The following is a 16009-nucleotide window of genomic DNA, read 5'->3' as shown; positions in this document are numbered from 1 at the left end:
ATAGATCGCTTGAACACCTTGTTCCCTAGAAGGAGATGAAGAGCACCTGAAGAGTATCTGAAAGGAGGCCATTAGATTGCAAAATAGTTGGATCTCATAGAACCAACAATGTTGACATCCTGCAAGGTCAAAGAGTCAATTTACTTTGAGGAATAGAGTGCCAAAGAAAGGATATCTCTCATGAGAGAAGGTAAAATGTCCGATGGATTTAAGCCTTGGTGTAAACTGATTGACTTTGAAGATGGTCTCGAGACAAGGAGGTTGCATAGTGAATTCTGCGTAGATAATAGATTGAAGAATTGTTTGTTTGCTCTAGATAAATACATTGAAGCACCGGGTAAGGCACATCATAGAAGAGGTATCTTGGATATGTACATGGAAAACTTGAGATTCAAGAAAAGAAAGCGAGTTGTTGGTTATCTCCACAAGATTTCTTGTGTAGAAGAAATGAAACCTAGAAAGAGTGTCCTTGGGTAGAGCTCTCTCAAAGCTCTCTTGGGTCATTGGTGTTAGTAAGGAAGATGATATCCTAAGAGGCAATAACATCTTGACAAGTGTTTGGAGCAGACCTTACAAAGCCATCACAATTGTAGTAGGCAATGGAGGCATCGCCATGCTCCTAGACTAATTGTGATTCCTAAGGTTTTATTGGAGTTGAACAAACTCTATCCATGTGGTTGTCTTTCAAACAAAGAGAACCTTGTAAAGGTGTGATTATGTTGAAGGCAATAAGTTTGTTTAGGAATCTAATGAGTGCAGAGGTTAAGCACTTGTCATGCATGCAGATAGGACCAAAGTACCTAATTTAGCACACCACATGCTTTAGGGTAGCCTAATGCATCCAAGCACACCTTGAAAATGGACTTTAAAAGCTGATTTTATTGGATGTTCTTGATCCTCTTACCGATACACATTTCGACATTGAGTAGGAACAATTGATGCTTGACAATGATTTGGGCATGGATCTCTCCACTTTACATGGTGAAGGCCTCCAATATAGATTTCTTTTTTCTCTCTTGATTCATGAGTATTCTAGTATTCTTGTGCAAATTACATATGAGAGTTGCTTGAATTTGTAATTTTGATTTACATGTAGTGAATACTTCTTTGACACTTTCAATGTTAAATATTGATTGGTTAATGACACTTTTTTGATGCATTGATTTTCTATGATATTCTTACAAATTCAAATGAAGTTGGATGACAATCTTATGTTTTAAGTTTGATGTTAAAATGCACCTATGTCTACCCTGCATAACTTTGCACCCTGAATATGCTTGTACCTTGTATGCTTCTGCTTGCACTTATGTACCCAAGATAAGGTGGTCCATCCTCAGTGTTGCATGCATGTGCCTCATTCATCTCATTTTTAGTTGGACTGATGTAACCTTGATTGTTAAGCATGGTGTATAGTTGTGTTAGGTGATATCTCATTTTTCTCAAGGTCTTACATGCAAAAGGGGAATTCCAAGGTCAAACCAAAACCAATAAATGTTTTTCTTCTCTTTTCCTCTTGGGGATAGGTTGGGCAAGTTTGAAGATGTTGTTTTCACTCAAATTCCATGATTGAAGAGTTTCTACTTTGTCAATATCATCTAGAATTTCACCTAGCTTCATTGCCTACAAATATGTAAGAATTTACTTTATTGAAGCTAGTTTACAACATTCGTGCACAGGGATGCATCATCAACCCCATGGAAGCATTGGGGTCCTTGGTGTTTTAGGAAATTGGAAATGGAGACAAATCTATCCCTTGGTGTACCCAACCATTTTTTTTTTTGTAATTTTTTCAAGGATTTTTATCCGCTTTTGGAGCTCTCCTTAGGTTGTTTCCTCGTGGAATATCTAGGTGTCCCCAATGTGTATGAGATATGTCCCATTCTACATTTGCTTTATTGTCTTGGTAACTTCATGGTGTTTCACACCTGCATACCCCAAAGTAGCTAAGGATTTCCCAGGTTTTTCCTAGCATATCCCATTTGTATATTTCAAAAAATTGGGGGTGTACTAAGTGTATGTAACAATCTACACTAACTTTTATTTTTTATTTTTGCAAAATAAAAGATGCAATACGATGGCTTCAACACTTTCTGATCATCCAAATACCGAAGTGGTTAAGGTGAGAGCATAAAGTGCTGCCAACCACAAAATTAATCTAAATTAATGCAATTACAATGATATGGTGGCATGTTGACCAAAATACATAGGCTGGCAGAACCAGCCTAATCAACACCTCTTCGGCGAACTACGTAAAATGACATGTGGGTGGCAAAGCTAGCCTATCAACACCTCTTCACTAGATAGTGCGTATGCAATGCAAGCCACTGATAGAATTTCTGAGCTAGACTGAAACCAAAATGGTTGACAATGCTAGGTATTTCACGTCAAAATGGGCTGAATGAAAATGCTATAACTGTTGGCAGTAAACAATCCAACTTACAATATGAAAATGAATTCAAATGATAGCTTTCAACGGTACTACCATTTGGGGTTTACAAGATTTATTTGAAATGAATTACAAATTGATATTTGAAGAAGTAAACTGCTGTTATTAAACTGATATAAAGTTCTGATTATAAAATCAGACTACTGTAATATCTAGAATAAGGCCAATTAACATTGATAAATAATATAATCATGTACCCAATTGAAGAATACCTTATAAAAACAATTTAAGGGGCTGATGCAGGTCTGATAACACTCTGATACTGCTGTCACACTGTCAAATCAGATCTAATACAAACTGAAACATACTGCAAACACTGCTATATGCTAATACAACAACCTAAAAATGAAGGAAACAAACCCCAAACTGAAACACAGCTGATGTAGGTTGCATAAATTCATCCCAAACTTAAATATAGCACTGTAAACTGCCTCAAAGACTGATAAATACTGATAATAGGTCTGACCAGCACTGATAACACAGAAAAATCTTGCAAAGAGTATGCCTAGACAGTACTCAACATGCGTAAACTGAAAACTACTCCAAAACACACCAAAATTAAATTGAAAACCCCATGAACACAATGGACATCAAATAAAGTGAGAAATCAGTCACTTTACAGGTTTGGAACTGAACTTATTGCTGCTGGTACAACAGGGTACAACAAAGCCAAAATTGACATAAATCGCTACAAACATCAAATGCCAACTCCTCAACAAGTATGAGCATCTATACTGCTAAAAATAAATCATAACTAACGCCAAACACATGAAAACAAATGGATATAAGACTGGGATAATACTCAGATTAATTGCAGGTGTGAAATACAATATTAATGCTGCTGGTACAGCAAATACAGCAGGTACAACTGTCATAAATTCTTAAAAATCACCGAAGTTCATCTTTTTTTGCTTCAATCAGTTCACAAGCCCACAAGCATCTTAAATTTGCATCATAAATCTTTGCATGCCAAAAAAATGTCAAAACACATCAAAATTATCCATTGAAACACAACTGGAAAAAAACTTAACCTTTCAGCACAAACAGGAATTTCTTCACTTTTTTAGCACCAAGGCAATCTCTATATGAAATTGCTCTAGTGAATGTTGAGGGTTTTCATTCCCAAAACCAAATATTTTTAGCACATAGGTGACTTCTGGATGACATAACTCTTTCCAGCTAGGAGGGTTTCTCTTTTGAAACTGATATTCCAAGAGGGTTTCTGTCCTCAAGAAATATGAGAAGAACTCATGTTCTCACCTAGAGAAAATAGCAAATGCAATATTCAATTAACATTTTTTTCTCTACACAACTCCTTAAATAGGCACTTTTAGGGCAACTGGATAATATCCCTTTTAAAAATTTGCTTTTCCCTTTAATAATAAAATAGATTGGCTTTTCAAGAATTTTTGATTAAATATTAGTTTTTAATTATCCATCTCAATGTCACTTTTAAATAATAACCTTTTAAGCATAGTTACAAGACTGGCCCAGATTGGCATAGACTCGGCGAGTTGTGAGTCCAATCACCCTCGACACGTCCCAAGGACCCGGACTTGGACTTGACCGAGCATGGGTGAGCCTCGCTGGTGTAGCGTCCTAAAATTGTGACACTTGCAATTTCGACTGCATTTCGGTCTTCACGATGGCGACGCAACACGCAACCTGAATGGAGACCCCGAAACCTGATTATGACACTGAAAACTGCATTTTTCAAGCACCCTAGCCTGAACCTCCTTGCACCCCGCTGTCCCGGGAGGTGGGACCAGAGCGCCCAGCGCCCTGGTCCCTGGGTCCTATTTTGGGCCCGGTTTCCTATGAGGGGTCTCGGGTCTTTTTTGTTTGCAAATTGGAAATTACATTCTCTGGTCGGCCTAATGTCGAGAAAATCAGTCTATCAGCCCTAATTGACAAGTATATAAACTACATTTTCCTCTCTCATTTGGGGTAGATGAAAAAAAAAGGCGAAAACAAGATTCAAACATTCAAGCACTCAAGCATTCAAGCATTCAAGCATTCCTTCTAAGTCTCCATTCAAGGCTAAGTGTTGCATTCAAGTCAAGGATTCAACCATTGAAGAGGAGATCACATACTACATGCTACAACATACAACATACAACATCTATACCTTCGCATATAAGGATACAAACATCCTTACAACAAGGTATTAGTACTTGTTTTACATTACATACATTTACATTTACAACACTTGCTCATTTCTTGGTTAATTCCAAAACCGGGGTTTGACCTAAAGGCAAACCCCTAATCCCTAACCCCCCAATCGTCTTCGCTTTTTCTGTGTGTAGGTTGCAGGTACGCGGCTGAAATTGAAGATCGGGAATCCTTGTGCAGAGACGAAGAGATCCCCCTTCGTTTCGTGGATTTTTCGGAGGACCGTGGCGCCGGGTGCCATCGTCCCGACAACTTTTGCTCAAATTTGCAGGACAGCGCCGTATCGACATTTTACTGCTAATTCCAGGTCCGCAGCTTCATCCTATATCCCTATCTCAGTTTATAAGCGAATCTTTGTCACTTTCTATGCATTCCTAGCTTAATTCTTCTATCAACATTCTTTACAAAAGAGGGTAGCCTTGCTGTCTTAACCCTTGAAACACATTTAGCATCCAATCTTGCCTTGTGTGGGATTGGATCTTGTGAGTTTCAACCCCTCTTTTGAATGTAAAGTCTCTCCCTTAAGTGAAAACCATCAACCCTAGCAAACCTCCCTTCTCACTCCTCGGAGTTGGAAGAGGGGAGAGCAACTAGGGTTCGATCGCGATTTTCCGCTTTACAGTTGGACTCATCAAGTCCGAGTGAGTCCCGTCTCCTGGACTCGGCTAGACTCAAATATTTTTTTTAAATCTCAAAATTTAAATGATTTTTTGGTTTATGACATGCCCCCAAAATATACAGGAATATAACATTTAAGTATAAGTCACATTTCCCTTTGTCTTTTCCCTGTCAATTTGCATTATAACTCCTAGAGATTTGAAAACACTCTCAAACATCTTACCAATATATTCATGAAATATAACTTAATAAGAAAGGAAAAAGACAAAGGGAAATAGGAAAAGACAAAGGGAAATGTGACTTATACTTTTAAGTTATATTTCATGTATATATTGGTAGGATGTTTGAGAGTGGTTTTAGACTCTAGGAGCAATAATTCAAATTCTAGGTTTTAGAAGATATTATAAATTTTCAAACTTATTCAAATTTCAGTAATCAACAGGCTCCTATCAGCATTCTCTCGCTCTCTCTATTTCACTCACTTTATTTGCCCTAAACTCTAGACCTATCTCTCTCCCTGTAACTCTTGATGTATCCCCTCTCTCTACCTCTCTCTATCTCACTTTGTCCTCCCTCCCCCATGATCTCTCTCTCTCTCTCTCTCTCTCTCAGTCCCCCACGAGGGGTGCTACCCTCAACCTCATTTTGATTTTGCCCTCAAACCACCATCAAACTATATGTCTAAGCATATAATAGGCCAATGATGAATCATGATCATAAAAATCTACATAATACACATCCATTGTTGCAAATTTGTGCAGATTCATAGTTTAAAAAATATTATGGCTGCTACATCATTCAGGACCTACCTTAGATGCCTTAATAGGAGGGATGTAGGTTCTTTTGAGCCATAGACTTATAGTTATTGTTTTGATATTTATTTGGAACATTTGATGTCATGGATTTCATAATCCATGAGTTTTATATACATCCGACAATATTTATATATCTTAGTGTGCACCTTCAGCTACAATTTGCGTTTATACTCATGTTATCGATGTATATTTGTGTATGTGATCAAATTATCTTCTATTTGATGATGTTATTGTGTCTTTAAGATTTATTTAATAAAGGGTGCATGAAATAAGTTTTAAATCTATAAAAATCTCTAAATTTCATGGGTTTTTCTCAAGTTGAGTCACCCTTGCCAAATCCACGCCAAGTTGAGGGCTCAGACCTATGCTTTTAAGTCACCTATACTCCATACTTAGTGCTAATACTTTTTGGCCCTCTAAACTCTTTATGACATAGGCAACTCTTCTTTAAAATAAATAAATAAATAAAGGTAACTTGCCTCTATGATATAAAGTCAACTTTTTATTTATTTAATTATTTTAATCCACACTTCCCAAGGTCTTAGGAAAATTGGTGCTCTCCAAGGATGTTGGAAATCTCTAAGAAGTGTGGAATGCTCCTTGAAAGTCTGATCTGCACTTGGAAAAAACCATTGCATTCATGTTGACCCTTGGAACACTTTGTCATTGTCAGAAAACTGTTTCAATAGAACTGGTGGTCTCCAAGAATCTAGGAATTTTCTAAGAATGTTGGAATGGACCCAAAAAGGAACATTACAGTGTACTAGGAGTAACCTACTTGTCCTGATGACAAACAGTTTGAAAACAAAAATATCATAAAGAACAAGCATTTTAAAATTCTATTCCTCAAACACTTATATCAATAGTCAGTATTAGTTGGGGTCTTGTTGGAAGAGCCAGATGATTAACAGTCAAGCAATGATAAGGACCTAATTATTGAGTTTTCTAATCCATGATTGCTGCTTAGGATTTTGTAGTGGCTGAAATCTGAATATTATGGCATCCTATTTTCATTTTGTCATCGAATTATTTACACACTTTTTTATATTTGTTTTCATGATAACAATCATATCTTTCATATTCGTATATGTCGAAATACAATTTTCGTTATTCAATGTTCAAAACTTCAATGTTATTGATGTATATTTATATTTTGAGTAGAACTCTTGTAATGTTTATGATGCTTAATTATAAGATATTGGACTAGTATCAAAGTGCAAGTTTTTTCTGAGATTTTATCTTGAGGGATTTATTGTCGTTTGTACATGGTAGATAAATGCTCATAGGTCACCATTGTTCATATTTCTATATTGGATTAGTATCGAAGTGAGTTTTTTCCAGGATTTTGTCTTGAGCGATTTATCATTGTTTGTACATGGCAGATAAATGCTCATAAGTCACCGTTGGCAGCCATGGCTTTGTCGTCAGATGGATCATATATAGCAACAGCTTCTGAGCAAGGAACTGTTATAAGGGTTTATTTAGTGTCACAACCTTCAGAGGTAAATATTGTTACAACTCACATTATCTTTGTCCTATTTATTTCATAAGTCAACATTTTCATTGTGACTTAAGTAGGCCATTCTCTAGAGTGCAAACATAAGCATGCTTATTCTCCCTTTTCAAAGCATGCATCTCAGATTTCATCATGAAACAGTAAAGATGTGTGAAAAGAGAAATGATGAGTCATGAAACGATAAATATTTGTGAATAGAGAATTGAGGAGTCATCTTGTAGCCATAATGATGTCTCCTTCCAGCATAATCAAAGAAGGATAACATCTAGGTTTTGACTCCAATACTAGGTGTCTTTTAAGGTGTCAAGGATGATATCCTTCTGTTTCAACTTGGTATTGGACTAGAGTATGCCTTGTCTAGTGTTATGAAGATTTTTCATCTCAGTATTTCTATTTTTTCAATTGCAGAAATTCACTTTTCGGAGGGGAACATATCCAGCTGCTATCTATTCTCTTTCATTGGGACCACCCTCACATCTTCCTCGTTTGCTTGTAGCAACCAGTTCTTCTGGTTCTGTGCATGTTTTTACCCTTGGGCTGATGACCGCAGATAGGTATAAAGTTGAACTTATGTTATTCGTTAATGTCTGTACTGGACCGACTTTTATTTTATGTACTTAATGCACACAATGCAGATATCTTTAATTTTGAAAACCTTTTATGACCATATACATCAAACTCACAGAACAGTACAAGTTCATTCACTCTTTTCAATATGGTGATTATTTTTCTTGTTAAAATTGATGTCTTGTCAGTGTCTTAGTATTAGCTATATCTTAAGTTGAACTTTGTTATGAGATATGCTAAAAGAAAATCATGATATTTCCATGAAGATAATTAAAGATTATTCAGTGTGCCATAGGAAATTATGTGGTTAAACAATCATTTATTTCTGTGAAGAGATATTGAGATTAAATTCTGTTCCAAAATATGTAGAAGTCGCTACTAAGAATATTAAAGAATACAAACATCTCAGAACTGTCTCTCTCCATCTGATCGGTCTTACAGATAATTTATCACAAGGGATAGAGTTGGGAAATCTGTGTCGCATTCATCTATAAGTATAATTATTTGCATTTTTGCAAGGAAACTAATACAGTATTGGACATAATGCGGCAAATGTTCAAGGCCCCTTGACATATATGGCATTTGTAAGCACGTGTGCACACCCACACTCATGCATATATTCTACACATCAAAATGTAGTTCATAATGTAAAAAAAACATCTAGTTTTTTTTCTTTGATATAAATGTACATGTTGAGAACAATTTTTTTAATTTTTAAATGTTTCATTTTTTTGCATTTTATCATTCTTTTTTACAACCCTAAATTGGATACAACTGTGAACATCCTGTTCTCATATTTAGGTGTATTGGCTGCAGACCAGATATGGGCTCATATAATTTGGATACATCTTGATATAATATCTGTCTCGTATTTTTTTTAACTCTGGTTATATCACTACATCGCAGACATGGTAACACTTAATTTGGACAACTTGAGATTCTTTTGTTCTACCCAATCTACAATGAGTTTACTTTCCCTTTGCATTAATATAATATACTCAGAAGTTAGTGCAATCGTGTTTTTTCCTGCCAAATTTTGAAATTTAAATTTTGTTATTTTTGTGGGACTTTTGCATGGCTGGAGTTCCAACTTCCAACATTTACCATGGGGAATATCTTTCTCATATAGAGTTTGCCTTGCTGTAGAACTGTTGGAAAGATCTTCTTGGACCTTTGTAGGGGTGATCTTGGTTGTAGCATTTGGAGGCTTCTAGCTAATGCTTGTGCCAGCTCAAAATGGAAACAATACCAGGTGCCGCTATGTTTGTAGGGAAGAATTATAGGGCTTGACTTTAAGCTAAGCAAGGAGATCTCAAGGGTGAAGCACTTGTTACAGATTGTTTGCAAAACTTAAGAATATTTCAATAGTCATGAAGAGATATGCCTATAAAAATAGGAAAGATGAGGCAAACAAGGTATTGGAGGTGCACATTGCTTTTAAGTTTCTATTTCATACCTTGGGTAAGGATAGTTGTTGGTGTTGGAAATAAGCCACACCCGGACCGACGATGGACTGGTCCAAGAGGGGCCAGTAGCTCAGTGGTAGAGCACTCCAGCAGCATATGGAAGGTCCTAGGTTCGAGTCCTAGCTGGTCGATGTCTCAACATGGTATCAAAGCCAGCTTCAGGCTAGGAGCCCCAAGCACACGAGAGGTGTGGCTTAAGGGGGGGTGTTGTTGTTGGAAATAAGCCACACCCGGACCGACGATGGACTGGTCCAAGAGGGGCCAGTAGCTCAGTGGTAGAGCACTCCAGCAGCGTATGGAAGGTCCTAGGTTCGAGTCCTAGCTGGTCCATGTCTCAACAATAGTCTTTAAGAGTTATGGTATTGTTTGAAAAGTCTGTTCAATCAATCAAATGATGGTTGTGTTTTCAAATTGGAGCAAGATCTAATTGGGGTAAATTATGTCTTTGTTATCCACTATCTTGAATTCTTTAATCACATACGTACGAATAAGCAAAGGGTATAATTAAATAGAAAAGATTGTGAATGCTGAATTTGATGCTTTGGTGGTAAATGACCTAAGTTGCCGGACTGGGTTACGGTTTGAGATTTGGGTACATCATACAGTGGATTTTTCCCTCTAAGTTCGGTATGTTGGATGTGGCCATGTCTATATAAATAGTATTTACACAAAATTCAACCGGCACATACAAATAGATGAATAATTTGTTAAATGAAAATTTTAATGTGCACACCACAAGGATCTTTCAATTTAAATTAACAAGATTAAAAACATTAAATCTATTTTATTTTGTTGGGGCTTTCATCCAAAGAGAGATATTTTACTATTATGATAGGTGAATGGTCTATATTTTGAGGTTATATTTTAGCTCGTTGTTCATACTTAATATTTTCTGTCTACTTTATCATGGTCTAATTTTATCTATATTTATTTGCTAGGATTTCTATCAATACTATCAATACATTGTCACACATGGTTTAATTTTGTGTATACTTATCTACATCGAATGTTAAATAAAATTTTCAATGTGCACATCACATGGATATTTCAATTTAAATTAACGAGATAAAAATTTCTAATCTATTTTATTTTGGTGGGGCTTCCATCCAAAGAGATTGTTTTACTATAATGAAAGATGAATGGTCTATATTTTGAGGTTATATGTTTATCAAGGACCATCCTCTCTATGCAAACCACGACCTCTTCATTGTTAAGAGAAGAAAAACCTGGGGTTCAAGTAGTTGGCAATTGCATGATTGTGTTGGTGAAGTTGTTTATTTCACCACCTATAACTAATGTGCTAAATATCACTAATTCACTGAATGGGTTCATATTTTTTTTGTTTCGCCCATTAAAGCATCGTTTTGCTTCCTTGGCCTTTGGCAGTGGCTTCATATAGAAAATTCCATGGGGATTTCACCCCTGCCAAGTGAAGAACCCTCATTAAAGGTTTTGACACCTAAAAGAAAACAATATATATTGAAAAAATTGATTGTGAATGACAAGAAAAAAAAAGAATAAACTAAACTAAAATAAAACTATAAAAGCTTATTATGGAATATAAAGTGATGATTTGTAAGATACCTTGAGGATCTCATCCATGTTTTTGCAAAAAAATCATAAAAAATGGTCTTTACTACCATCACCCCTTCGTCCTTTGGATAAGGAAGGTTCCCCTACCTAGCACTCGAACATATTCTTAAGAGATGGTAGTGAGGGTGCAGTATTCTGCGAAGTGACAAAATTGGTGGTATATTGTGGCACTTGCTGGATAAGCTCCTCATCAATGTTGTGCTCTCTCGTTAGATAACGCATCCAAGGGTGGTTTTAGATGTATTTTAACATTTTTTCGTACATCCTCCACCAAGGTTTTGATCCATAAAAGTTCATCAATATTATGGAGTAGGCCAATCCAATGAGTGGCACAAGGGCTCCAAAATAGAGTAGGGTACCTAGCCTCTAGTTGCCTATTGGTTGCCACATATATGCTATTGCATTGTCTATCACAACTTGGAGAACATTCTGCAATCCCACCTCCATGACTACTTCATGCTACATATTGCATAATGTGTCACATTTTTTACTGCACTAGAGTTGCCTATTGACTTCAGGAATAACTTATCACTTGAAGCCAAAAGGAAGTTAATTAGAGTGGAGTTCCTGCAATCCATCCACTCATTAGACAAAATAGTGAAGCCCTTTGTTTGCCAAACCCTCTTGTTCTTCCACGAAGACCTTCATTTGTCTAACAACAATATCCAACAATGGCCTGCTCAGGTCATAAGAAGTCAGTAAGGGCTGCTAGTGTTAATGCAATGACAATTAAATCCCAACAAGGGCTACTAGGGCTAATGCAATGACAATTGACTCCCAATAAGGACTGCTTGCTATGTGGAAGGGTATGTTGTTGAAGTACCTAAAATGGGCTTTTGCCAATATCTCATTATGCTTATCTTGGTTCCATGCATTATCTTGAGGGAAGATTGGGCATTAGGATTATTATTATGTGGAACAAAGAAACCAAGAATATCTGAATGTGATCTACCTCTGGTTGATGGCATTGTATCCATGGGCCAATGCAAGAGCTCACTACTTTAGTCTCTGACTCTCAAGACAAGAACCCATTACAACTGTGATTGTTGCAGCAGTCCTCTTCTTTTTTAATTCCCTATCTCATATGAAGGAGGTTATTAGCCTCTTGTGTAATGTTGGGCTCCACTTTATTGCAAAGTGAAACATCTCTTCCAAGGATCCAGACAGGATATTTTAGGGGGCTGATGGCTCGTCATTTTCATTCCACAATAATTACACACAATTAGTCTTGTTTATCCCCTTGGGGTTCCATGCTTTCAAGCAGGGCCCCTAGTTTTGCCATCAACTATAAAAACTAATTTCAAACCTTAATCATAAAAAAGATATTAAAAATTATCAAATGCAAACCCTAGCAGCTAGCTAAAAAACAAGAAAAGAACAAAAATAAAATAATTGAACCTTAGAATGAGAAGGAAAACAAAACAAAAATCTTAAGAATAGAAAAAGAAGTGGAGACCAGTGTTCCACAGGGATGCATCCCCCCAAAAAAACCTCACATCCCCCATATGGGGATGTTTTCGAGACTTGGGGACTTGGGGGAAACATCTCCCTATAGCACCACCACCTCTGCCACCTCCATTGGGGATACCGCTGGGTCACTTGCCATATGGCACATGCCATTGCATACTGATTGCAACCTTTAACTTTGTGAAAACTAGTTTGCCTTCCATGGGGCACTTCCAGAGATGTTATATTGCAGATTTTGCCTTGAAGATTTCAGTTCACCTCAATTTGTATATCAGTCCACCCCACCACTGCTCCACTTCTGTTCCCCCACCGTCTCTTTGCCATCCCCAAATTTAGGTCCTTGTTCTCCTCGTCCCCGAAACCCATCCCCATGTCCCCCCGTCAGGAAAGTCCGTGGAACTATGGTGGAGACATTGTTACGTACTTGCCAAAGAACTCTTCGTCATCCCAAGATCATGCAAAATCTGTTGAAATCACCTGCAACTGCACTGAATGTCGTCAGCGCATCGAAGGAGTGAGAGTTGGAAGACAAAAATGTGAAAAAGAAGTGTTAGACTCTGGAATGTTTTCTTTTGTGACATCAGGCTAGTTTTTTGTGTTGAAGTTGCGAGTTTTGATGATTTTACTTGAGTAACTCACTGGCAAGTATACTCACAATTAACAGCATTTTAGCTAGTCAGAACCCATAACCCTCGAGTCTGGTGAGTTTTTAATCCATGGAAATTTCATCAGCGAGATAAACTTTTTGATCAATATTTATTATTTACATGCACACAATCTCTTCAAGTACATCGAAATAGTCACCATGAAGAGAACCCAAAACATTTTGTTTCAGTTGATCTCTACTATCTTTCAGCTAATGTAAGTGAACTGAAAAGTATTGCTGCATGCTGAATTAGTAAAATGATTTTGATTCTTAAAATATAAAGCCCTAGTCTTACGTTTGAGATAGATTACTGAAGTTTGTCCACGATTTATATGCAGTTGGTTCATTTTGAACTTGTGGTGTTACAGCATCAACAGCAGACAACTCACTCTGTCATGACGTTTGTCTTATTTTCTATATTTGTAAAACATTTATTTAGTGTTAGTTCTTTGTTTTCAATATTACAAGTCCAATCATATTCATTGTGGGAATCTTTTTACTGTTAACATTGACTTGGGGCTTGTGCTCATTAACGCTATATGGCTTGTCACTTAACTCACTCATATACATTATATATTTAGTATATATATTAGTTTGATATTTAATTATTTATGATCGGTAGTCTTGTTTAACCCTTTTATGTTGTTAATTAATGGCTTAGATTTGTTTAGGCACATCCACATCACCTATACTTTTGATGCAACGAAGTTCTTTCATATTATTTGTCAACTGTATGCTATGGTACTTAATATGTCTGCATTATTATCCTCTTTCGTACCATTCTTGTGGTAATTGATTTGGTGATCTATCTTAGTGCAAAGATTGCACAATCCTTCAGATTGTTCTTCTATATTGTCTCCAGTATTATCATTATTTGTGAAAACTCAATAAAAATGTGTGGGTGAAGAAGAGAGGCGCTTTTGAATCAACATATGGGAATTCCAATTATCAATTTATTTTGTGTATTGTAGACAGGTTGAAGCACTAATTTGTTAGGTTCTAACATTTGCTTAGTTGCTTTCAGGAACAAAAGATCCACTGGGTTGCTTGCAACTGTAATCCCAACTTCTCTCAATGATGCATTAGAACCTTCTTATCATCATGTTGTGCTTCACAATGTACTCCCCGCAGGAGTCAAGAGGTGTTGGCAATATTGCTAGTGTTGCTTTTATATTTCAGACTGCCAATTTTAAGTATCAAATACGCAATTTTGTATTTCAATTGCAAATGTTATCTTTACCGTTGCCTGTAACCCTTCAGTTTATGATGCCTAATGTTTGGATTTTACAGTCGTGCAATAATTTGCAATGTTGAAGAAGCTAGCATGGTAAAGGTGATGGGTTTGACAACAAACACACTAAGGTAGTTTTATATTTTGTGTTTAAATTTGTATTTATATTATATATCTGGATACTTATCGTGTTTGTATAATCTCTCATAAAATGTCTAGAATCCAGAGATATGATCTTACTAATTGTTTTTCTTCATGAGTTACAGGGTTCGGATACTCAGTATTACCTATAATGGCTATTTCAATGATTATAGCGTCATAATAGCTGATGACAATAAACGCCCATGGAATTTAGAGAGAGAGTGTAATCTGCTAGCAAGTCCTTCTGAGCAAATTTCAGCAAATTTTGTAAAATAACATTTTGTTTATCCTATGCCATATGTTCTTTCCATTCACTTCCTCATAAAGGAAGGTTAAAAGAATGTAACAATTAAGGAATCCCCGTGAGATAATCTTTCTTATATGATAAGCCATATCTATATGGTGCATGGCTTGTGAAAAAAATCCTCAAAATCATTTCTTTATTGACATCATTTTTTATTTAAGGGTTCAGTGTATATAAGAATGTGAAACCCGAACACAAAATAGTAAAGCCCTAAACTTTTTTCTTAAGAATTTTTTTGTATGAATGGATGAATTTGAATGGATTTTCTTAAAGATGAAAAAACAATCATTGAATTTCCATCTCATTTGATAAAAGAATACATTTTTGTTCCATAAGAGGCAAATCTTGATAACGTATTGATTTCTTAATTTGATTTTACCATCTGATAAGTCCTAGAAATACTAGGTTTAACCATATTTTAAATTCGTTTCAACATGAATATAGCGATATAACTTGAGTAAATATACTTTGAAGCCTTGCATTTCGGAAAAGAATTAAGAAAAAATAAGGTATGTAATGTTTGATGACACAATAATTTGAGGTAAAATTTCAGGGATTTTTATGCGAGATATTTTATTTATTTCTTATCTTATGTGGAAAAAGAACAGAAAATAGGAACGGTAGATTTTAAATTTGTTTCATATTAAAATTAATTGAAGATGGAGTAGTAAATCCGATGATAATCCCATGGACTTTTCAACCCCTAGCTTCTTTCTCCATGGGTAAATATTTTGTTAACGACTTATAAAGTATCATTTGATAATTGATGAACTAATAGCTAATATAGTGAATAATATTAGAGGGTAGATTTGGATTGGCACCTCAATGTCTCTAGAGAGGAAGAAATAACCAATTATGTATCTTCTCTATCTATTTTCTAAGGGTGCATGGAGCGCTGTAATTGAGAAATTGGGTCCAATTGGTTTTTAGCAAAATAAGCTAAACATGGCTTTTTGTATTACAGCCATGGCATTGCAATGAGCTTGGAGCTTTATACCCACACAACTTGGGTGGAACAGGGCCAAAC

The 16009-nt window shown here is 36.1% G+C and overlaps 1 protein-coding gene across 1 annotated transcript in view; it reads left to right on the top strand.

Annotated features, from left to right (window-relative positions):
* Positions 1-15212, top strand: part of LOC131061595 (autophagy-related protein 18b) — an 89086-nt gene extending 73874 nt beyond the window's left edge. The window contains exons 7-11 of the mRNA XM_057995364.2: positions 7434-7553; positions 7976-8121; positions 14331-14447; positions 14597-14668; positions 14804-15212. Coding sequence (XP_057851347.1) covers positions 7434-7553; positions 7976-8121; positions 14331-14447; positions 14597-14668; positions 14804-14954 — 606 coding nt within the window. The 3' untranslated portion in view covers positions 14955-15212. The remainder of the gene's footprint in view (positions 1-7433; positions 7554-7975; positions 8122-14330; positions 14448-14596; positions 14669-14803) is intronic.
* The last annotated feature ends 797 nt before the right edge of the window (positions 15213-16009 follow it).

This window comes from Cryptomeria japonica, chromosome 3 (genome assembly GCF_030272615.1).
Source record: "Cryptomeria japonica chromosome 3, Sugi_1.0, whole genome shotgun sequence".
NCBI classification, from domain to species: domain Eukaryota; kingdom Viridiplantae; phylum Streptophyta; class Pinopsida; order Cupressales; family Cupressaceae; genus Cryptomeria; species Cryptomeria japonica.
Note: the sequence above shows the minus strand (reverse complement) of the source record. Positions and strands in the feature narration are given on the sequence as shown.